Genomic DNA, 22,436 nt, shown 5'->3' with positions numbered 1-22,436 from the left:
GGGTATGGTTGAGAGTTGTCTTTGCTCTGGCTAATAGGGTTTTGTTTACCAGATTAGGAAGTTAGTTCTATCAAGAGCTGTACTTCCAAATGGAGGCAAGAGGCTTAAGCTTCAGGAAGGAATGAGCTACTCCTGTGTTGCACATAGTGAGCAGTACTACGTGCAGGAGAACAAGGGATGTGGTCTGAAATGAGCTGAAATCTGATGTGATTGTTCTTAACTTTCTACTAGAATCATTCGGTTTATCAGTATAGAAAGCATTTAATCTGTGTAGGTTGGTGGGCTGATCTCCTGATGTGGGTTACTGGGTACAGAGACTCCTCTGACAAGTAATGCTGAAAAAAATACGACTCTGTCTTGCTGGTTTTGTGAATGACTACTGTTAATCATTTGGCTTCTTATTCTTATGAGGTGGGACTGTGTGAAAGGGAAGCAGTAAAGCACAAGACTCTCCCTGTATTAAGTCCTTGATTTAAATCCTCTGAGTTGTTTGAAACCATTCCCATTGAGGTCAGTGGCGAAACTTTTCTTTTGTCATGTCAGGATTAGGCCTAAACCCTGCACCCATTTCGACAGGAGAAATCCGAGAACATATTATTTCTCTTCCTAAATATCAAGTCTTAAAAGGGGATGAGTTCGGGGAGGGTTGTGTGTGGCTCACCCTGAACTGAACTTTTTCTGCAGGAAGTTGCTTTTCTTCAAGGCCAAAGATAAATAGTGAAATGCTAGAAATTTCCTAAGCCTGCCTTTCAGCTGTCTAATCCTATTCTTTGCAGAGATGCTTAAGACTCTCTGCTGTGTGCAGTGTTGCTTTAAATTGTCAGTTTGCTCAGTAACCTTTTTTACACTGATTTTTAACATGATAAAAGGCGGTCACTATTGAAACTAGTAGCACATCATTTTAGGCTTGATCCAAGTTGTCTGCCCATGGAGTGCCGTGCCACAGGGCACACCATGCTGGAGATTAATGTAGCTGGATAGAAGGCAGTCTGGATAGTTCCATCACAAAAATCCTTGATAGGATGCACATAATGAAACCTCATGATGTTTCAGGGCAGCAGATTTTCCTGTAGGATTCAGTGTATGCCACTAAAAATAGATTTAACTCTCTTTGTTTGTGTTATGGGAGAAGTAATTTCACTTTTGTCTTGATTTACATGCCTAGTAATCTGATCAGAGAGATCTTAAATTAAAAAGGCTACAGAGAGGCAGGAGAGCAGAAATAACTGTTCAGCTCCCTTCCTTTCATTTGCTGACACTGCTGTCAGGTCCTTACCCAAGTTAATTCTCTTCAGCTGCATTCCTCTGAAAGTAGCAAGTCCTCTGGCTGTAAAATTAAAATAGAGGAGGAGAAAGGCAACAATGTCTGAATCATTTTATAAAGTCATCTTGATGTTATCTCCAGCTCTTTCCGCCCAAACCCACCAAACTCTTTACTGAGCTGAGTGCCTATAAATAGAACAGCCGCTCTCGTGCAGAGATGGGCAGCTCTGAACCAGAGGCTTGTTTTCTCTGAGTAGCGCGTGCATGCGAGAGCTTGCTTCTCACTGGTCTTTCATGTCTTGAGTTATGTAGCAGTGAGGTTTTCTATAGATAGGGGCCGGCAAATCATAAACTGCTGCTTAGGGAGGGGCAAGGTGACCTCTGGGATCGTTGCCTTTTGGTTAAAAAAAAGAGAGTTCTGTTTTAAAAGAGGAATGGAGGAATGCACGTCTTGTGCAGAGGTGAGTGAGCCCTGCCGAGGTGCAGGGGGCTGAGCAGGGCAGGTGGGAGCTGAGGGAAGCAGAGGTATTGTTCTGCTGTTGAGTTACTGTTCTGGTGGGCTGGGCAGGAGTTTGAGCGGCCAGAGTGCTTCTGACTGAGCCTGGGGAATGCGAAGCTCTGACTGACCCCAGTTAAAGCATATTTAAATAGGCAGAGCTCTGAAACCTCCTGCAAGTTGTTATTTTTTGATCAGACTCCTGGCTGACATGATATCTTTGGGCTTTGCATCCTGGGAGTCTTCCACAGGATGTTTAATTCCTCTCAGACTTTGGGGTCAGGGCTTTGCAGAGTTCAGTGGCTGCTTTTCCCTGTCTCATTTCTAAGTTTTATGTGCTTTTGTTCAAGAATGTTCTGTCTTAATCTGGAAAATCTCTTGCCACTGTCCCATTTTCTTCCCTTCAGAAAGAACTGCAAAAATGTGTGATTTCTTTAGCATGGTGATTTAGATGCTGTTGCTTTGCATTTTGCTTTGATACTCAAGGTGCTGGAGGATAAAGTAACTCATCAGAAAGACATACACACACATATGCATATTCTAGCAGGACTCCACAGAGTTAGTAGTGCTGTTTGTTCTACTTGGCAGATGGGAGATGGGTACACACAGAGTGAAAATAGCTTTATTGGGGTATTGCAAAAAGTCCAAGGCAGAGTAGGAACCTGAATGCAGATGATTTCTGGTTCCAGATGATTGCCTTCAGCTCAGGCCTCGCCTTCAGGGTCATTTCCACAAGGGATGCTATTGGGTCAGTCTTTGAACTCAATTTTCTTTTACACTGAAGCTTCAGAATAAGATCATGGCCGAGTTTCATATTCTTTGCATGGCACCAGCTCTAAGTTAGTTTAACATCCTCTTTCTGGGTATTGCTATATAGTGTGTTTGACTTCTGGACCCAAGAGCTTCTCCCAGATGCCTTATGGCATCTTGAGAGTGTTTTCTTACTGCTCTGTCCCTGCTGTGACTTGTGGAAGATGTGTGCCAAGATGTCTTTCACAGTTCTGGGTAGCTGATGTGGGAGATGGCCATTTTTTGATATGAGCTTAGTCTTTGATCATGCATTTTCATTATCTCTTTTCATTTTGCTGGAAATACTGGTTGAATACTGCTGGTTCCTGGTTGAACCACGCACACTGAGCTGGTGTTTGCCTGAGCATTGACAGGTATTCCTGCCAGTGTGCAAGTGGCTTTGTGAAACAGAACACTGGGAAATGGTGAGATTTGGTGTTCACTAGTCTCGGGGCTGGCCAGGTCCCAGGCTCCCAAGGTAGATGAAGCTTCTTCTGGAGGAGATAGGGGAGCTGTCACCCCTGTCTCTTTCCCAACACAGTGGAGGAAGGTAAATAGTGGCTCCTATGGCTGGCAGCTTTCTTTCAGATGCAGAGGTATGTGAGAGCCCACTCTTTCCCAGATGATTTGTGAGCAAGGGCATCACCATGGTGGTCCAGGCCCTATGATCTCTCAGGCCGGTTTGAGGACAGCTCAGTGTAGCGAGAGAGCAGCATGTATTGTCAGACGGATGTTTCTTCTTGGAGTCAGCATTTTTTTTCAAGTGCTTTTTGAGGAAACTTTGAGCTTGGCAAGGGCCAGTGTGTGTGGAAAGTATTAAAATCTGCAGCTGTTTCAGAAAGGAAAGACCCACATTAGAAATATATATAGCATTTTTAAAGCAAGCTTAGTGCCCTGGAAAGGATTTCTAAAATGAACTAAACCCTGTGGATCAGTAAGAGTATTTATTTTGTGCTCTGTAGTAGCCTGGCACTGTGCATTTAGCACTGTTTGTGAATTGATATTCATCAGTGACCTGACTCTGTTACAAACCCGAGCTCCACTGAGACCTCTGGTATGTTAAAGCTGTGTAATTTTCCTGGCATCAAGATACAGAATAACCTGTCTTACAAGATTGTTAGACCATTTGTTTCTTGTGTTTTAACTGTGTGTTTATCACATTGGGCTCTCTCAGCAAGAAGCAGGTTCCTGAGAGCTGTTTCTTGGGGAGAAAAGTAGGTTTCATGTGGTTCTGAGGCATGACTTAACACCCTTTGCAGTTCCTAGGCAATACCCTCAGTTAGTAATTTGGGGCTGAACCCTCAGCTCTGGCTTTTGTCTTTCTAAGCTGCAGTTCTTGAGATTATTTTCATGCAGCTGTTCCAGCGAAGGAATCAAATCTATTTGACGAAGTAGAATGAAGTGCATGTGGATGAGATACATACCCCTAGGTATGCATAGTATGTGAGCAAGCATATGGGGCTGTGTATGCTGGTATGTCAATCTAGTTATAAAGCAGTTAAAGGGAAAAAAAGAAGCAGTGTGCGTAGACAGTTTTGGCACTGCAGCCCTGGGAAATGGCTGCCAGCCAGAGTGCTGAGGCAGGGCCAAGACTATCTGGAGAATACCAAATGCTGAAGTTGGATATAGCTCCTTCTTCACTCTAGTTTCACTCTGCCCTGTGGGCCTGCAGCTTGCCAGCTCTGTGCCAGGTAGATGCTGATAATTCTGCAAGGCAGAACTGGAGATAGGGGCAGATATACTGTGGTGTGTATGTGCATATAATCAAAATGCCTATTAAATGAAAGGCACAATTACCCACAACTGAAATCTGACCACAGCAAGTTTAACTGTTGCACTCTCTGAGTCCTTGTTAGACTTTGAAATGCTCATTCAGTCATGAGTTCTTTATCTTTTTTTGGTGTTAACACTGGAAATAAAGATAAAACTGCACTCTGTGGGTTGTGCACTGTATGTTTAATCTGAAATTTGCTCACTTTTGTGAGTGAATTTGTTAAGCACTTCCAGCAGAGGGCACTAAGATTATTGATCTCTCATTCCAGTCTTCTTCGGTACCGGTATGAAGTGGGAGAGCATAAAAGATGCCTGTCAGTAAAATATGTGCTTCACTCTTCTCTCCTTGTTTTGTAGACTATCATAAAAGAGGGGATGCTGATGAAACAGACCAGCTCCTTCCAGCGCTGGAAGAGACGATATTTTAAGCTGCGAGGACGAACACTCTACTATGCAAAAACTGCTAAGGTAAGGTCTTGACAATACATGAATCCAAGGGAAGAAAGTTAGTTGTGGGAGCTTTGGGGGCAGATGAGTGTCTGTGGGAAGGCAGCCTTCAATAGGTGAAAGAGCACTGCTGTTTAAGCACCTGTCTTCAGGTTTTGTAGTTACTAGAAGATCCCTGTGTCATGCCTCATTCTTAGAAATCTTTGGGTTTTAAGTAAAGCATCATGTGGACGTGTGATACTGATCTTCCGATCTCCCCCCTCCCCGTACATTTTAGTAAGGAATGGGCTCTGAATCAATAGAAGCTGACAAAGAAAGGGGAAAATGTGAATGGAAAGAGTTCTTGATATGTCTCTTTTCACAAGAACAAAGCCTACTTTTTAAAAAAATTCTTTAATAAAAATAAAGTTACCATGTTCGCTGACTGAAGACAGGCAAGTGCGAGCCCCAGTGTATGGAACTAGAGATCCAAGTCCTTCATGTTGTTGGTGCTGGGTTTTTCCTTCAGATCACATAAGGTTGTGATGGAGTCTGCTAGGCAGACATACAGGCATGTCTCTTCAAGTGTGCTGCTTCTACATTGGATTCAATAATTCATTGGGGTTTTGAATTTTTTCTTTCCAGTCCATTATTTTTGATGAGGTGGATCTGACAGATGCCAGTGTGGCAGAATCCAGCACTAAGAATGTCAACAACAGCTTCACGGTAGGCTTTTTTGCATTATTTTCCATTCTTGCATCTTTTCCCCACATCTCTTCCCTTCTACAGATCTTAAAAACATCTGAACAATCTTTGAAGCATCTTTCCCTAAAAAAAAGCTACTTGGTTTTCCTCATAACATCATAATTCATCTCCATGCATGTGGGAAATACCATGGGTTACTATGTATAGTGCTAAAACTTTGCATTCAGGTATTTTCTTAACTATAAACTAGGAGGATTTGGTACAATCCGTTTATGCAGTGGGACAGAAAAATTTGTTCTGCTGAGGGAATTGGGGGTGATACTGATATTTATGCTGGAGATCTTGCTAAAGGAATGTGGTTTTCCCTTCAGGCCTTAAAATATGTGAACCTCTTTCTCTGACTTTATTTGTGTGTTGCAGTACGTGTGTTTATATATGCACACTATATATAGTGGCAAAGCAAAAGGAGGAACAAAAGTCATAGAGAAATAACTGTGCAATTGGTTTAGAATACTTGTTAGATGTGAAATATGTTTGGAAATGTCATAGTGTCGCTGCTTTATTTTCTCCAGGCTTAGTAACTGGGAGAAAAAATATATTGCTGAGGTGCAGGTGTTCCACAATCTCCATTTTGGGAGAAATGCTTGGTGTGCAGAAAAATCCTTTTAACAGCCATGGAGGGTGAGTGTCAAGCAGCAGCGTGAGCTTCAGAGTTGGCTAATGGCAGTAACCTCCATGCAGCCTCTGAAGAGCTCAAAAGGGAGCAAAGAGGAGGGTGTGGAGAAAGGAAGCAGCAAAGTGAAGGGGGGGGAGCAGGCCAGGTGGAGGGAGGAGGCTGAGACTGTAGGTTGGTGACCTGCAGGTGATGACCAAGGCTGAGCAGTGTGCCTTGAGTTACTGCTTTATACATCTGGCAAAGGATCTTTCTGTTACTTAGCTGTAGCTTTTTGCTTTGTGGTAACTGTGCAAAGCAGCTATGATGCCCACCCTATGTCCAAATGAAATCCCAGCACTTACTCAAAGTTTGGAAACACTTTATGCATCCATAATTGAACAAGTAGGAGGCACATTTGAGTCTCATACTGAGTATAATAAGGTGTCAGTGTGTGTGCACAAAGAGAAGGATTCTGCAGTGATTTCAATAGGGGATTGCATTTTCAAGTATTTGAAGTTATTTACCTGGAAATAAAGCTTTTTTTTTTTGGGTCTTGCTTCAATTTTGCCATATGCAAACAAAGACTGAATTTTCAGGTTACTTTTTTGTTTATTATTATAGCTGGGAGAGATCTAATCTCTGTCAGGCATAGTGTGTAGGGACAGAAGGAAATGGTGTGTTTGCTCTCTGATTGCCCCATCTGAGTCCAATAATGAAGAGTTATTTCTATGATTATGGTATCACGCTCTGCCTTCCCTAGGATGTAAAAAGTATAGGATTACTTTGATGCTCAAGTAGCAGATAGAGTTTGCACTGTCTCCAGCTGATCACTATATAATAGGGTTCAGGTAAACTTAGTTAAAACATCTCTCCTCTTAATTTCTATTGACTCTTTTGACCATGGCTTGTAGAGGGGTTTGACTGTGGTTTACCATAAGCTATAAAATTACTTAGAAAATCAGAAGGTTGTCTTGTCTTGCTGCTGTTTGGTCTGCCACATCACTGCTATCAGTGCTTTCGACTCCTTGCAGTCTTGCAATTTCCTCTTGGTTTTCTTTGAGAGCACTGTGTTTTCCCCTGTATCCCCCCAGCTTGGTTATTTTCTAAAATTCAGTGGGTTTTGATACTTTGAATTTTTCTTTATCTGTTTCGAATCAGTGGGACTTACTGAACTTTTATCCTAAACCAAAAACTTCCAACATTCAGTGTTGTACAGCAGAGAGAGTTATTCTGGAGTTTTAGGTGTTCTGGTTTTCTTTTTGTTTCTGTGTTTTCTTCAATGGAGACTGGTGGTTTTGGACTTATGAAAGAGTGGTTGCTTTCTGAGGAAACTCATCCTCTGTCCAGGCATCAGTACTGCTTAATGTATAGATTCTGAAGGTCAGGTTGCGTTAATGACACTTCTGAACTACTAACAGAAGAGGTGGAAAGCAAACACTTGGTAAACCACTCTGGAGGAGCAGTGTGGATCCAGCACGAAGAGATAATAAGGTTGACCAGTCAGAGGAGAAACTGATGAAAAGAACAGTACATGGAGAGGCAGCACCATGAGAGAAGAAAACCAGAGCATGAAGCCAACAAAGGTTATATCACATAAATAGAGGAATAAAGTTAAAAATACAGCTCTCAGTAAGTCTTTGATGTAAGACAGAAGTCTGACAGCTGATTTGTTTGCTGTTAGCAGACAGGAGAAGAAGAAAAGCAAGTATTACAACACAGACCTCTTTCTCTAAAAAGAAGAGTGTGCAATACAGGTTCCGCTGTTGTTTACTTAGTTGATCTTGCATAGATTTCTTCAGTAAGTATATCCTGTTTGGGGATGGTATTCAGGACTGCTACCCAGAGTTAATGGATATGTGACTATAGAATGGGCTGGGAGTATGTGACTTGGGACATCTTTGAGCTTAGGATGTCATACAGCTCTGTCGCCTGAGAGGTGTAAGGGAAAGCTTTATGTTTAGCTATTGTTCCTTTAATTCAGGTCAGGCAGAGTGGCTGCAGAGTTATTTAGCAGGAAGCCTCTGGCAACAAATCAGATAGGAGTCCCATGCCAGGCTCTTCTCTCAGGAGGACTGTAGATGTAATATTTACTGCTTCTTTCGCATCTCTGCACTGGTGTCCTTCTGAGTCATCTATCTAGAAAGTAAATTCTTTTGGGATGTCTGGGCTGTAAGAAGCTGGTTCTTTCCGTGTATGGTCCCTTAGTACCTGGTGCATAGATGTCTCACCAGTGGATTTTCCCAGGGCTGCTGTCTTTCACAACACCTTAGAGAGGATCTGTGCCCAGGGTGGTTTTGAATGACTCCACTCTGGAAAGCCCAGGGAGACTCCACAACTCCTTGGACAGCCTGGTCCAGTGCTCTGCCACCCTCCACATAAATAAGTTCTTCCTCATTTTGAGGTGATCTCCTTGTGGTTTAGTTTATGGCCATTGCTCCTCATCCTGTTGCTGAGCACCACTGAGAAGAGTCTGGCACCATCCTCTTGGCACCTGCCTTTGAGATATTATATGCATTAATGATAACCATGTTGTCCTGGTACTTTAGACCCATTTATTTCAAAGATAGTGATCAGCTTTTAGCCTGGATTCTTGCCATTGATGTGTGCCTACGTTTGTACTCCTTATGAAAGAGAGATCAGCAGCATTGAATGGGTGAGGTCAAAGCCTGACCCTGACTTCTGAGCAGAGCTTTCCCGGCCACACCCTCAAAACATGCCGTGATTTCTGAAAAGCAGACAATTTGGGATCACACTGGGTGCGCTGGGTCTTGGAGATAAAGACTGCTTTACTTGTATTATGGACCTGAACTATCCAGCATTCCCATTCTAACCTGTGAAGCTTGTGAGGTTTGGGGGGCACCAGTGGCTCTAATTGTTGCTCAGGCCAGCACTTTGCCGTCACAGCCATCTCCTCAAGAGTCTGTGAAAGGACTTTGGGTCATTTCCTTAGGCCCAGTTTTGTAAATATTTGTGTGGTGAACAGATTCTTACTCCTCAGGTTGTTGGTGTGTTGCCTGAAGATCTGCCCTTTTCTAGAAGGTGCCAACTGAATTAAGCCTGCTGCCTTCAGTGCAATTGGCACAGCTGAGGGAGTCATCACTTCATTGACCCTTTCCTGCCTTGTGCAGGATTTGTATAAAGCCAAGGGGGCAAAAGCCCTTAAAATATCTCCAAAACCCTAACTAGAAAACACCTGTCATCAAGAGGAGAGGGCCAAGGAAGGATGTCAGATCTTTCCAGGTACATATTTTGTGTTTCAGTACGATTCTCATGTGTTTCAGTTATTGCTAGCAAATGGTGATGTGGTGGTGTGGACTTTTGCCCTCATAATTCACATAACATGAATTGCAACATTCACTTCTCATCCCATTTTATTTTGAGCTTTGAAATCCCATAGGAGGAAGCTCCTCTCTGTGGAGGGACATGTGTAGTTTAATCTTTCTGATGCTTTAGTGGAAGTGAAGCTCAGTCGGGAGCTGTGCTGCTGAGCCTCCTCCATAGTTAAAGGCTCTTCACTGGAAGAGGTGGAGCCTGAACTCCTGAGCTCCTGTAAACCCTTTTTTGTTGTGAAGTACCTCTCAGCTCAGCCACAGACAGGAAACAGCATATTATTACAGTCAGCGCCTGCCTCTCCACTGCCGTCAGAAGGAAACTTATCCCAGCTCCTCCTTAAGCAGACAGCTAATCAGCTTGTGGCAAGTGGAACATAGCTCAGGAAGACTGACCACAAGAGGAGACTAATCCTATTAATCGAATGTCAAGCAATCTGTTCAGGTTTCTTTTTTTTCTGAGGGAGTAGGCTGCTCTGGACACTAGATTAGAGGAAGATTGAACATGAAAGGTAAGAGCAGGAACCCCAAGTTTTCTGGACTGAGAATTGAGAACCATGACACCTGTGCCAGCATACCAGATCATCAGCAGCTCAGGTTCTTTGGAATAATTTTGCTCTTGGTATTCAGGTGTTGTCTCCTGTGTGGATTTATTTAGATAAGTTCTGCAGCACAAGGGTAGAGGGAAATGTGTCTGCAGTGCTGCTGAAAATGCTGCACCCATCAGTTTAGAAAAACTGTTTATTAACTGATGATTCATCCTCGTCAGTGGCACGGGAGAGAGGAAGTAATGAGATTAGAGTAATACCTCTCTTCCAGAGTACTTGTGTGTCTGGAGGCGACACTGGTTGTGGTAGGTTGAGGAGCACGGATTTCCTGGTGCTCCTGAATCAGAGCGTGCTGTCATCTCTGAGAAGCAGTATGGATGTCATTCTTCAGCTCTGTCGAGGCCTGAGGTGTGGTACAATTTTTGTTATTACAGTGTTGTTACTTAGTGACTTTATTCAGTGGCAGAAATGCCAGTTTCTGTCTTGTGAAGCTCTATTGTGACTGACTGATCTCCTTCAGACTGTAGATTTTTGCTGTATTGTCCTAGAGTTTGTTGATGGTGTGGAGAAATAGGATGAATCTTCCTTTTGGGGTAATTAACCTTTCCTAAAAACACAGGACAAAGAGCTTGGACTTTAACAGAAGATGAAAGTGCTGAGGGTGCTTCCTGATGGGGATGTTGTTGATGTCTGCAAATGCATTTCACAATGAAGTGAAAGTGCCTTTGCCTCTTCTGTGATTTTTGTGTCAAGTTGAATTATTTGTATTAGTGCTTTTAAGTGAGAAGATCAGTGCTTTTTAGCAGAGAATGCACTGAGAGTGCATACTCTGAAGAATATGGTTTTGAAAGAGTGAATAGCACTGCTGAAGCTACATGTCAGGCAGAAAGTCTGCTGCTTGTGTGTAGTGCAGGAGCTGTGTGCCTGTGAGGCACTGTTGAAATGAGAACCCAGATCAGAGGTTATTTATGCTGGTTTGAAATAGAAGCTTCAAGAAAGAGCATGTGACTTAGTTTTATGAGGGGAATGAATATAAGAACTTCTGTTGCAAGCTGTTTGCAGAAAGTCAGACTTGGACTTCGAGCTTGGGCTGATAGAGATCAGGGAAATCTGCATGGTTTGACACTTGCACAGATTCCCCAAACTGCCCTGTGTGGCCTCAGCCCCTCAAAAAAGATGGGCTTGAACAAAAAAAGATGGGATTGAATGTATGCAGCAAGGAGTCACTGGGCTTCCCAGCAGGGGGGGGATCTTCCTCCACTGCTTCCTCAGCATGGGGGTGAGGGACCCAGAGGGAAGATAGCTTTCGGAAGTGGGCAAAAAGACTTGCTGTCTGGGGACATAGTTACACAGGGGAGTCATCAAGTGTCCTGGTTCCTCATCTTGCTCCTTTGCACACAGTCATGGATTGCCTTGTTAAGGTTTGGGTAAGGGAACAATCAGAATAGAGGGATTTGTAAAAGAGATGGTTCTTTCCTCCGCCTTTTTAAACTCTCTTCTCTAAATTGGACAAAATTAGAGTGTGCATTGGAAAAGTCAGGCTTTGCTGGAGGTTGTTGTCTCTTCCACACCCATGCATGTACACATTCAGGAATTGTACACTCTCTGCTAGTGCTCTTACCCTGTTTATATTGGCAGCTGTCAGAATTTCCTTTATAAGCAAGTGAAAACACGAGTAAAGCTATGAATTACCATGTCCAGAAGCAGTCTGCTGTTTTTCCCTTCCTCCCTTCATTAAGTGCGGTTCGGTCCCTATTTCCTGTCAGAACCACTGCAGTTTCAAAATACTTTGCTATTTTAGTAGTTTGAAATCCAGACTCAGTGCAGCCTTTTCTGCTTGAGAAAAGGCCCTTCGGTAAACAGACCATTCTGAGTCACTGTTAGTCAGTGAAAATAGTCATTTAAAATCCTTTCATGTCAAGGATTTTTAGGACTCTTAATCCAGCCTCCTGCAGGAGCTGGTCATTAGGCTGCTTGCACAAAAGAATCAAAATGTGGAGAAAAAACATGGAAGTGAGGGTAAACATGGAAGAAGAGAGCCTGGAAGAAGTTGCTGTGGGTGGAGCGATCTGGCGGTTGCTACTGTACATTACAGAATGACCCCAAAATATGCTGAGAGTTTTTGGGAAAGATGAGGCTACTGTAACAGAAAGAGATCAGACTGAGCTTTACGTGTTACTGTTAGACAGGATAGATAGAGAGCTGGAAAGTGAAGGTGACTGTTTGTGAAGAGCTTTTGTTTCCCTAGAGGGAAGTTTACTGCTTTGAAATCAGTGTCTGTTACTGCCCTTGTGTCTGAACACTAGCAGCCTTTGTTTGATGATCTCTTTGTAATCTTCCTGCTGTGTTGGTGTTTTATCTACCTTCCTTGGCAAGCCTGAGGATTTTGGCATCTTCTCACCCTTCCAGGTGAGGACACAAAGGCAGCACAAGGTGTGGTAAATGGGTAATTTGAGAACATGATGGGTTTAGTTTTACATGGGAGCTGCTCTAGAAGGGAAAGACTTTTTATGTGCATCTCCCTACTTCTGATGCCTCTGGTTTCACTGCTGCAGTGTGTGGAATAAGACTTGTCTTTGCCTGATGATCCAGTATGGAAAGCCACTGGGTTCATCAACCTGTTGAAAGCTATTAATTTCCTTTTATGCTAGCTACCAGCTTTTTTTCAACACAGCTGAGGTTGGGGGGCTGTGAGGAACTATTACTAACAATAAGCTGTCAGTAACAGGTCACTTTCCTACCGTGGACAAGGTCTTTTATTGCTCAGTCCTGTGATTTGTTAGCTTCTAGCCTTGAGGTGTGTGAGCCCACTGAGACAGCAGCTCTACCACTGGAGAACACTGACCTGCCCCTCTGTTCTTCATGGTTTTGCTTCTGTTTGAGTGACTAGGAAGGTTTCTCAGAAATATCCTTTACCTTCCCAAATGGACTGCCCTTTCTGAACAGGGTGGTTGTGTTTGGGAACTTTGGAAAACAGGTGAAGGGATGAGTGTGTGAATCTGCTGCATGAAGTAGAGGGTGGGTGGATAAGGAAGCTGTGATAAAACAGTCTGGCACTTGGAATGCCCATTTGGTGCTGCTCCATCACTAGAGATCTACATGGATTAATATGCATGAATTACCAGGATTGTCTGCTAACAGTGGCAAAGACCATGCATGGTTTTGACTTCTGTTAAGTGGTTATAAAGTCCCAAAATCCTCTCATTCTCTGTGCTCTTCTTACCAATTGCCAAGAACAGGAATGTGCCTTGTTTAGGAGCAGTGTTTCCAGAAGCATGTAGGAATGTGACCCTGGTATGAGAGATGATAATTTTCCCAGGGAACGCTCTATCTGGTCTGCTTTCCTGCTGCAGCACTGCGAAAGATAGGGACTGGGAGAAAGCACAGATGTGGAGGGTCAGCATGAGTTGAACTTGATCTGTGGGTACAGCAAAACGGCAGTAAGTGCCAGTGCTCAGAGAAGATGTGCTTGTAATGTGTAGGCCCATGGTAGATGAGGTACATACTGCAATACGAATGAACCTAATAATGTAAAAATGGTCCTAAAGAGACCACACCATACGATGTACTTATTTTTGTATAGAAATGAGCTGACCTGGATTTTACAGATTGAAAATTAAGGTAAAACAGCCACGTGGAAGTTGGGGATGAAATACGTAGTATAGTGTTAGCAGAGATTTAGGCATGTAGGCCTTTGAGGAAAATCTTGTTATTGCTATTAAAAAGGGCAGAATTTGGCTCAATTGTAAGAACATTAACAACTTGTTTTATTTGGTGAAATCAGAGTTTCGGTAGATGAAAGATGGTCATTGTAGCAGGAAATAAAGATCTGGCACTATAAAAATAAATATAAAACTGGTGCATTTCTTCAGTGTCATATGAAGAGCTTCTTTTTCCTTTCCCCGTTCCGGGTAGCATCCAGGTTTTGAGGAAGGACAATTGATGCTGTTCTAGAGAGCTCTAACTGACTTCTGCAGTGAGTTAACAGGACTGAATTTGTTAGCAAAATGGGTGAAAGCAGAATTGCAAATCGGAAGGGGGGTTTTGTCTGTGGAGGAAGGCAAGCCTTGGTCCCCCGTGTGTCTAAGCCTTGGTACTTGTAGTATTTCTCTCTTCCAAACTATAAAGACTTACTAAAATCATGCCACTTGCTGTCTAAGGCTTTGCTGGCCTGATGCTCATTTCCAGATTGTTTCAGAAGCTAATATCAGTGAGGCAGGCATTTAAGATTTTGAGTGTAAAGTACTGGTTTCAGTCTGAAACTCATACTTTCATTTGCATTTCTTCTCCCTTTTTCACAGTCTTCTTTTTAACCTTCTGTACTCGCTGAGGGAGTAGCACTTGCTTAACCCACACTTAGTCCACTTTTTCCTCTCTGAGTTCAACAATTGTATTTGTAAGGTGTAGGACTTTGCTGTTTTGTGAATCTTGCTGATGAGCACAGGCAAGGTGTTTTCACATATACCAGTGTTCATTTCACTGCTGCTGTTGCCGGAACATGAGCTGAAGTGGATAAAGTGGCTGGGCCCTTATACAATCTCACCCAATTTTCCTTCCTGAGACTTTGTGTTCATAGGATACCAAGAGCTTATTCCACTGTACAAAAGCAGATGCAGCAGTTAGCTACAGATGGGGAATGTTGCTGCTGCCATATGTGATCAAGCTGACATTTTTTGCCTGCACCAGCACTGTTCTGGCATCTATTTTTTTTTTTTTTTTTTCTAGTTGCAGTTCCTAGGTCTTTTGAGCTCCAGAAATTCCTGTTGTTCTTGTACCCAAACATAAAGTGTTTGAAATAATCCAGGATCTCTTTGGGGGATTTATGGCTAGCACCTTTGAATGTGGTACTATATTTGAACAGGATGTGAGTAAAAGGAAGCAGTCAGAATGAGCAGGTGTTCTCATACACCCACTTTTGGCCACTCTGAGAAATGTATCACATCAGAAAAACTATATTTAGCAAAGTTTTATGTCCCCTCTGCCCCATTTCCCCGAGCAGCGTTTCTTCAGCCAGCTCTGTGATTGGGCCAGTGTGATCTTAAACTTGTTTTGCCGTCTTTTGTGGTCACTGAGCTCACCAGATCTGCTCTGATAACAAACAGTCCCAACGCATGCTTGGCCAGGCTGTCACTGTTTTTGCTGAGAAGTTTCTGGGCAGCCAGAATATGCTGAAAAGAGGAAGTAAGCAGAGATGATAATGTTGTCTTTGATGGCAGCAAGACCAGAAGATTGAAGTTAATGCTGCGGCTGTTGGGTGGAGGAAGGTTACTCAATACAGCCAAACACCAAAGGGTGAAGTATGGCAGATTTCTATTTAAAATTCAGTCTAATGTAAGGGATCTTTTTTGAACCGCCTTTCTAATCCAGTTATTCACAGCTGTTCATTGGGGAAGGACATCCAGGGACATCCAGTCCATTTTTAGAACATGAAATGGGGAATTTTCTTTGGTTGGCTCTGTTGTTTGCCAGCTGGCCGGATTTGAAATGTCAGTAAACTAGTGTTAGTTTTGGACGGGGGAGTGTGGGTCCACATGAGGGGTGGAGGTTAACAGCTGGCAAGGGGCATGTGCTGTGTGAGGAGGAGACAGAGGAGATGAAGCTAAATTCTGGAGAAGTGATGCTGCCATGCGTATTGGCACAAGACAGACAGTGAAGGCATGGCTTTTTTTAAGCTTTAGATTTGTTTTGATTTAGAGTGAGCAGGCTTGAAAACTGAGGATTTCTCTAATAGACCTGAGATGGCTCATCTGCATAGAGGGCACATAACTGCTTGCAGAGGGTTGACCCGGTGGGTAGTTGATGGTCACTGTAATTCTCACAACTGATACTTCTGGGGATTCATATGCAGTGAGGAATTTGTAAGCTAAACTGTGTCCTGATTTGGAATGTCTTTAAGCCTTCCTGCCATTCATCATCCTTATGGCTCTTCAGGATAGGTTAGGAAGATTGGCAGATTTTTTCCCTCATGACTATTGTTGAGCTCTTTTCCTGGTCAGTGTTTAGGTCTTGATAAAGTCACCATGTGGTGAGCTCTGGGCACAGGTATCTGGGCATCCAGTTCTTACTGAGGAGTGACATCTAAAGAACCACACCCGAAAGTTCAGTAGCATTTAGGCTCAGAAAATTATGTTAGTTTTTAATATTACCTTTTCAGGAAGAGCAAGCACTCTTCATTTACATAATTCCAGTATCTGAAGGGGGCCTATAAGGATTCTGGAGAGAGACTCTTCATTAGGGACTGTAGTGATAGGACAAGGGGAAACTGGTTAAAACTTAAACAGGGGAAGTTTAGATTGGATATAAGGAAGAAGTTCTTTGCTGTTAGGGTGGTGAGGCACTGGAATGGGTTGCCCAAGGAAGTTGTGAATGCTCCATCCCTGACGGTGTTCAAGTCCAGGCTGGACAGAGCCTTGGGTGGCATGGTTTAGTGTGAGGTGTCCCTGCCCATGGCAGGAGGGTTGGAACTAGATGATCTTAAGGTCCTTTCTAACCCTAACTATTCTATGATTCTGTGATTCTATATTTAGATAAAATTTTGAGCTGTTTCAGGGCAGGAACACTCTGAGTTCTGCCAATCCCCAAACAGGCCAAAAATTCATGAGGTTATAAATAAATCTTAGAATCTTTATTGTGTTTTCTTTTTAACTCCTAGGAAGGCAGCCCCCATCCTAACTCAAAAGCAATCAGATCCTTGTTTTTGTGTTCTCCATTTATATGAGAACAAGAGGTCACTGGATGACATTACTGCTTTGTAAATTTAGAACAAATAATAGGAAATGCTACTTCACCTAGTGCGTCGTCATCCTGTGGAATACACTGTTCCAGGATGTTAGTCAAAAGCTGTAGCCAGAACGTGAAAAAATAGCTGGACCATGCTTATTTCTAGCCACGTTTGCCAACATGGATAACCAAGTCTCGTGTTCCAGAGCATCAGTTCATCATGGGTGTAGCTCAGAGCAAACATCCCGGGCTCCCCGACTGGGAAAGGACAACTTTTCAGGGGAAGACTGCTGTAGTTTCTTCTAGAGATGACAAGATTGATTTCTTTTGTTTGGTTGGTTTTGGTGGGAGATGTCAGATTGATCGTCAGTCTCATCTAGACAGTGCAGTGAATGCCTTTCTTTCTCTGTTAGTATCCTTCAACAGTTGGGTGTCTGGACATTACTGTCTCAAGTAGAAGGAGTTAAAGTGGTAGGATCAGTGATTTTTTTCCCTGTGAGTTTGAGCATTTTTCTGTTAATCTCATTTCTGCCCTTACTGAGGACCAGTGTAGTAACATGCCTGTTGCACATCAGCCTGCACAGCAAGAGACCTGTGGCTGCCTGCAGTGCAGGGAAAGCAGGAGTGTCTTGTGCTCACAAGGCACCTGGCGTTGTCTGTTGTGTGTCTGAAGCTGTATGAAAGGTAAGGACTGCTGAGCCAGTCTGCAAAGGAAGTGTCCCTATTAACATGTTTCTGGATTCCTGATTAACCTCATTAAAATGTTTAATTGTAACACCACGGCATGGTAATCAGAAGAACAGGTTTGTATGGTTGCTTAATTTCCCCAAAGAATTGTTACACTAGTTACATTAAAATCTTATCTGTCCTTCACAGTGAAGCCTGGATTGTTCCAATTTGTTCTCCTTAGGAGTGATGTTTGAGATTGTATTCTTTTATTTCCCCTCTCTGATGATACCACTAAATCCCAATGTTGCTTTAGAATTGACTAATGGGGAATGCTCTTCATAAACTTATCTTGCACAAAGTTACTACTCAGCAACCCAGCCACAGTCCAGGAGGTTCCTCCAGTGTATGGAGGATAACTTCCTCATCCAAACGGTGGATGAGCCAACCAGGAGAGGAGCACTGCTGGATCTCATCCTCACTAACAAGGAGGGTCTGGTCGAAGCAGTAAAGGTTGAGGGCTGCCTTGGTTGCAGCGACCACGAGATGGTGTAATTCAGGATCTTGTGTGGTAGGACCAGTACAATAGCAAGTAGAATTGCAACCCTGGACTTTAGCAGGGCAAACTTTGGCCTTTTCAAGCAATTGCTAGGGGAAATCCCGTGGGCAAGGCTGCTTGAAGGTAAAAGGGCCCAAGATAGTTGGTTGACATTCAAGAATTGCTTATTCCAAGCTCAAGAGCAGAGCATCCCGACACATAGGAAGTCAAGGAAGAGGGCCAGGAGACCTGCGTGGCTAAATAAGGAACTGCTGGGTATGCTCAAGTGGAAGAGGAGAGTTTATAGGTCATGGAAGGAGGGGCTGGCCACTCGGGAGGAATATAAGGATGCTGCTAGAGGATGTAGGAAGGCAGCTAGGATGGCTAAGGCCTCCTTAGAATTAAATCTGGCAAGAGGGGTCAAGGACAGCAGAAAGAGCTTTTTCAAATACATAGCTGATAAAACTAACACCAGAGGCAAGGTTGGCCCACTGGTGAACGGGATGGGTGCCCTGGTGACAGAAGATACAGAGATGGCAGAGTTATTGAATGCCTTCTTTGTCTCATTCTACTCTGCTGGAGGCAGTCCTGAAGAGCCCTGTACTCCTGAGACCTCAGATGAAGTCAGGTCACTGGAGCAGTTTGCCTTAGTCCATGAGGAATGGGTTAGGGACCAGTTGAGCAATCTGGACATCCATAAATCCATGGGTCCAGATGGGATGCACCCGCGGGTGCTGAGGGAACTGGCGGAAGTCATTGCTAGACCACTCTCCATCATCTTCACCAAGTCTTGGGAAACGGGAGAGGTGCCTGAGGACTGGAGGAAAGCAAATGTCACTCCAGTCTTCAAAAAGGGCAAGAAGGAGGACCTGGGCAACTATAGACCAGTCAGCCTCACCTCCATCCCTGGGAAAGTGATGGAACACCTTATCCTTGATGCCATCTTAAGGCAGGTCAAGGATAAGAGGGTTATGAGGGGCAGTCAACATGGCTTTACCAAGGGGAAGTCATGCTTGACCAACCTCCTAGCCTTTTATGAGGAAATAACACGGTGGATGGATGATGGCAGAGCGGTGGACGTGGTCTACCTTGACTTCAGCAAAGCATTTGACACAGTCTCCCACAGCATCCTCATAGCTAAATTGAGGAAGTGTGGCCTGGATGATCAGGTAGTGAGGTGGACTGCAAACTGGCTGAAGGACAGAAGCCAGAGAGTTGTAGTCTATGGGGCGGAGTCTAGTTGGAGGCCAGTATCTAGTGGAGTGCCTCAAGGGTCAGTATTGGGACCAGTGTTATTTAATATATTCATCAATGATTTAGATGAGGGAATTGAGTGTACTGTCAGCAAGTTTGCTGATGACACTAAGCTGGGAGGAGTGGCTGACATGCCAGAAGGCTGTGCTGCCATCCAGCAGGACCTGGACAGGCTGGAGAGTTGGGCAGGGAGAAACTTGATGAAATATAACAAGGGAAAGTGTAGAGTCCTGCATCTGGGCAGGAACAACCCCAGGTTCCAGTATAGGTTGGGGAACGACCTGTTAGAGAGCAGTGTAGGGGAGAGGGACCTGGGGGTCCTAGTGGATGGCAGGATGACCATGAGCCAACACTGTGCCCTTGTGGCCAAGAAGGCCAATGGCATCCTGGGGTGTATTAGAAGGGGGGTGGTCAGTAGGTCGAGAGAGGTCCTCCTCCCCCTCTACTCTGCCCTGGTGAGACCGCATCTGGAATATTGTGTCCAGTTCTGGGCCCCTCAGTTCAAGAAGGACAGGGACCTGCTGGAGAGAGTCCAGCGCAGGGCAACTAAGATGATTAAGGGAGTGGAGCATCTCCCTTATGAGGAAAGGCTGAGGGAGCTGGGTCTCTATAGTTTGGAGAAGAGGAGATTGCGGGGGGACCTTATTAGTGTATATAAATATATAAAGGGGGAGTGTCATGAGGATGGAGCCAGGCTCTTCTCAATGGCAAACAATGATAGGACAAGGGGTAATGGGTATAAACTGGAACACAAGAGGTTCCACTTAAACTTGAGAAGAAACTTCTTCTCAGTGAGGGTGACAGAACACTGGAACAGGCTGCCCAGGGAGGTTGTGGAGTCTCCTTCTCTGGAGACATTCAAAACCCGCCTGGACACATTCCTGTGTAACCTTATCTAGGTGTTCCTGCTCTGGCAGGGGGATTGGACTAGATGATCTTTTGAGGTCCCTTCCAATCTCTAACATACTGTGATACTGTGATACATTTTATTTGCAGTTTCAATTTCACAGCAGAGTCTTAATTCTGTGACTCCCCATCTGGACAATTGAAGTATGAAGATCTTCTTGATCTTTTTATTTTTCCTCTTGTCTTACAAACTTTAACTTTATTCTTTGAACAGAGGATTTCAAACACTGAATATAGAGATTTTTAAGATGATAGAGTGATGTAAGAAGGAATTAGTGATTTTCTCTGTTGGTCTCTCCATTGATCCAGGAAGTCAGTAACTTCTTATCAAAAGAGTGTCTATATTTCTGTGGTTTATGCAAATATTTGAGATTTCGCGTCTTCCAAGGTGATCTAAAACTGATACTGTGTACTTTGCATTTTCCCTTTTTCCTTTTTTTTTTCGCCCCAAAAGACACAAAATTAGGAAAAGGGACATCACTGAATAGGAGTGATTATAAATCAATTTTACCAACTGTTTTAAATCACTTTTCCCTGTTGCCCAAGAGCATGCCAGTGGCTTGTTGAATGATCTGGTGGTTCCTTATAAAAGATGGCTGGTTTTAAGTGCTGAAAGGTCCTTGGATGCTTCATCCTGGGATGTTCGAACTTTACATAGGGTACTGTTGTACAGATGCAATTGTAGATATTTTTGGCTTTGCCACCCTGTGCTGTCTGAACAAATTATTTTGAACTTGGTTTTACCTCCAGGGAAAAAGCTCCTTCCTCTTAGCAGGACCTCAAAGATGCTGCTCGTTCTTCTCTAACTGATTTTTGCAGTAGTGTTTCATGTTCTATAAAAGGTTTCTCTAGAGGAGCCATTCTTACATAGCACAGTTTTTGATGGAAATGCAGTTAACCACCCACTTTTCCACTTTCCCAAGGAAAAAGAAAGATTCCTGTGATTATCTTCTTTGGGAATAAATTTTATCATAGCTGCAAGTATTTAAAGGAAAAGTGAGGGAAGAGGGAACGAGTTCTTCAGAGTTCTATTTTTAGAAAATTGTCAGTATTTATTTGTGCTTGCTTACAGTTGATACAGATCAGGGCATTTTGTCCAAGATAGAATGCTCCATGTCAAACCCCTATTTCTAATATGAATGGACAGTCCTTGCCTTATAAAGGTATTTGGCTCCATTCATTGCCTATGTTGTGTGTCTGTAGCACCCTTTTCTAGGTATTGGTAATGCCTCAGGGTAAAGTTAGTGTTACTGCAGGTGAATGCTGCAGTCTATCATTTGAAAAGAAGTATATTCTGAAAATAAAAGAACTTAAAGCAGAATTTACAGGTGTATCCTTTTTATTGACATCACTTACACATTTTTTACTGGATGCTCTGAGGCACTTCAGCCTCAGCTTGATGTTGAACTTCCAAGTTTGATGCTCAGCTTCAAAGGTATTTATTTTTAATCTGTTTTATGAATGATAGAGAAATGAGAAACAGATTGGGAAGTGGTAATTAACAGAAGTAATGTGTTGGGGTGATGTGTGTGGTTTTTAATGTTCATTAGCAAAATCTGGTTGCATGCTTGCAAGAGCCACGCGGGCTTTACCAGCCTGACACAATTTAGATTGGTTTAGTCCATTCTTTCAGATTTAAGGGTACAATTTGCTGAAAAACAGATTATGTAGATGGGCTTTTTATGTACAAAACATGTAGAGGGGTGTGGGAGAGTCTGGGCTGCTGAAAGGTTTTAGAGTTGACATAAAGGAGAGCCTTTTGAGTTTTTTTAATGGTGCTCAACTTAATGCAGCTTTTTTTAAATCCAGGTCTTGCAAACACTTCCATATTGGTCTGCTTTAAGAAGTCAGTTTGATGGAAATCGATACTGAAGTGTATAGAAAGAGGCAATGTTAGTAAGATAAGATAACTACAGTGTGGGAAAGAAAGACTTTTGTCTTAGGAAGAATAAATGTTGATTTATAGTAAAGTCTGAACCCCAGCTGAATGGGCTGGCCTGTGGACAGCAGGTATGGTCCTCTGGAAAGCTAGGAGATTTTATTTCTTTGCTGCCGCTGTCTGACAAAAGGAGAAAGCATTGGTGGTAGGTAACACAGAGACCTGTCTGCTTTCCTGGGCAGAGGGGAGCTTCGGCTCCCCCCCCTCCCCCCCGTGCTTGTCTTTTACTGGTTTGTTAAAACACTGAACTGCTTGTTAAACACAGGGCAGCTAATGTGTGGGAATTAGCCCAGGACAGAAACACACTGAGGGCAGTATTTTTAGAGGAAGGAAAACTCACCACAACCTCAAGCTGCTAATGTTGGAACATCTTTTATGTAATACATGTAGAACAAGCCCTCAGGAAACATGAGGTTTCAAAATACAGTA

General features: G+C 43.3%; 1 protein-coding gene across 2 annotated transcripts in view; it reads left to right on the top strand.

The window, feature by feature from the left end:
* DGKD (diacylglycerol kinase delta) overlaps positions 1 to 22,436 on the top strand; it is a gene marked incomplete at its 5' end in the record, with an annotated part of 58,614 nt that overhangs the window by 10,917 nt on the left and 25,261 nt on the right. The window contains 3 exons of one of the 2 annotated variants that reach the window (XM_080623055.1): positions 1,698 to 1,724; positions 4,679 to 4,789; positions 5,393 to 5,473. In XM_080623055.1, the coding sequence (XP_080479181.1) occupies positions 1,698 to 1,724; positions 4,679 to 4,789; positions 5,393 to 5,473 (219 nt within the window). Of the gene's footprint in view, positions 1 to 1,697; positions 1,725 to 4,678; positions 4,790 to 5,392; positions 5,474 to 22,436 lie in introns of those variants that run through there. The other variant, XM_080623056.1, reaches the window with a different exon arrangement.

Source organism: Psittacula echo (genome assembly GCF_963264785.1).
Source record: "Psittacula echo genome assembly, chromosome: 7".
NCBI classification, from domain to species: Eukaryota; Metazoa; Chordata; class Aves; order Psittaciformes; family Psittacidae; genus Psittacula; species Psittacula echo.
The sequence above is the reverse complement of the archived record's forward strand: the minus strand, read 5'-3'. Positions and strand labels throughout refer to the sequence as shown.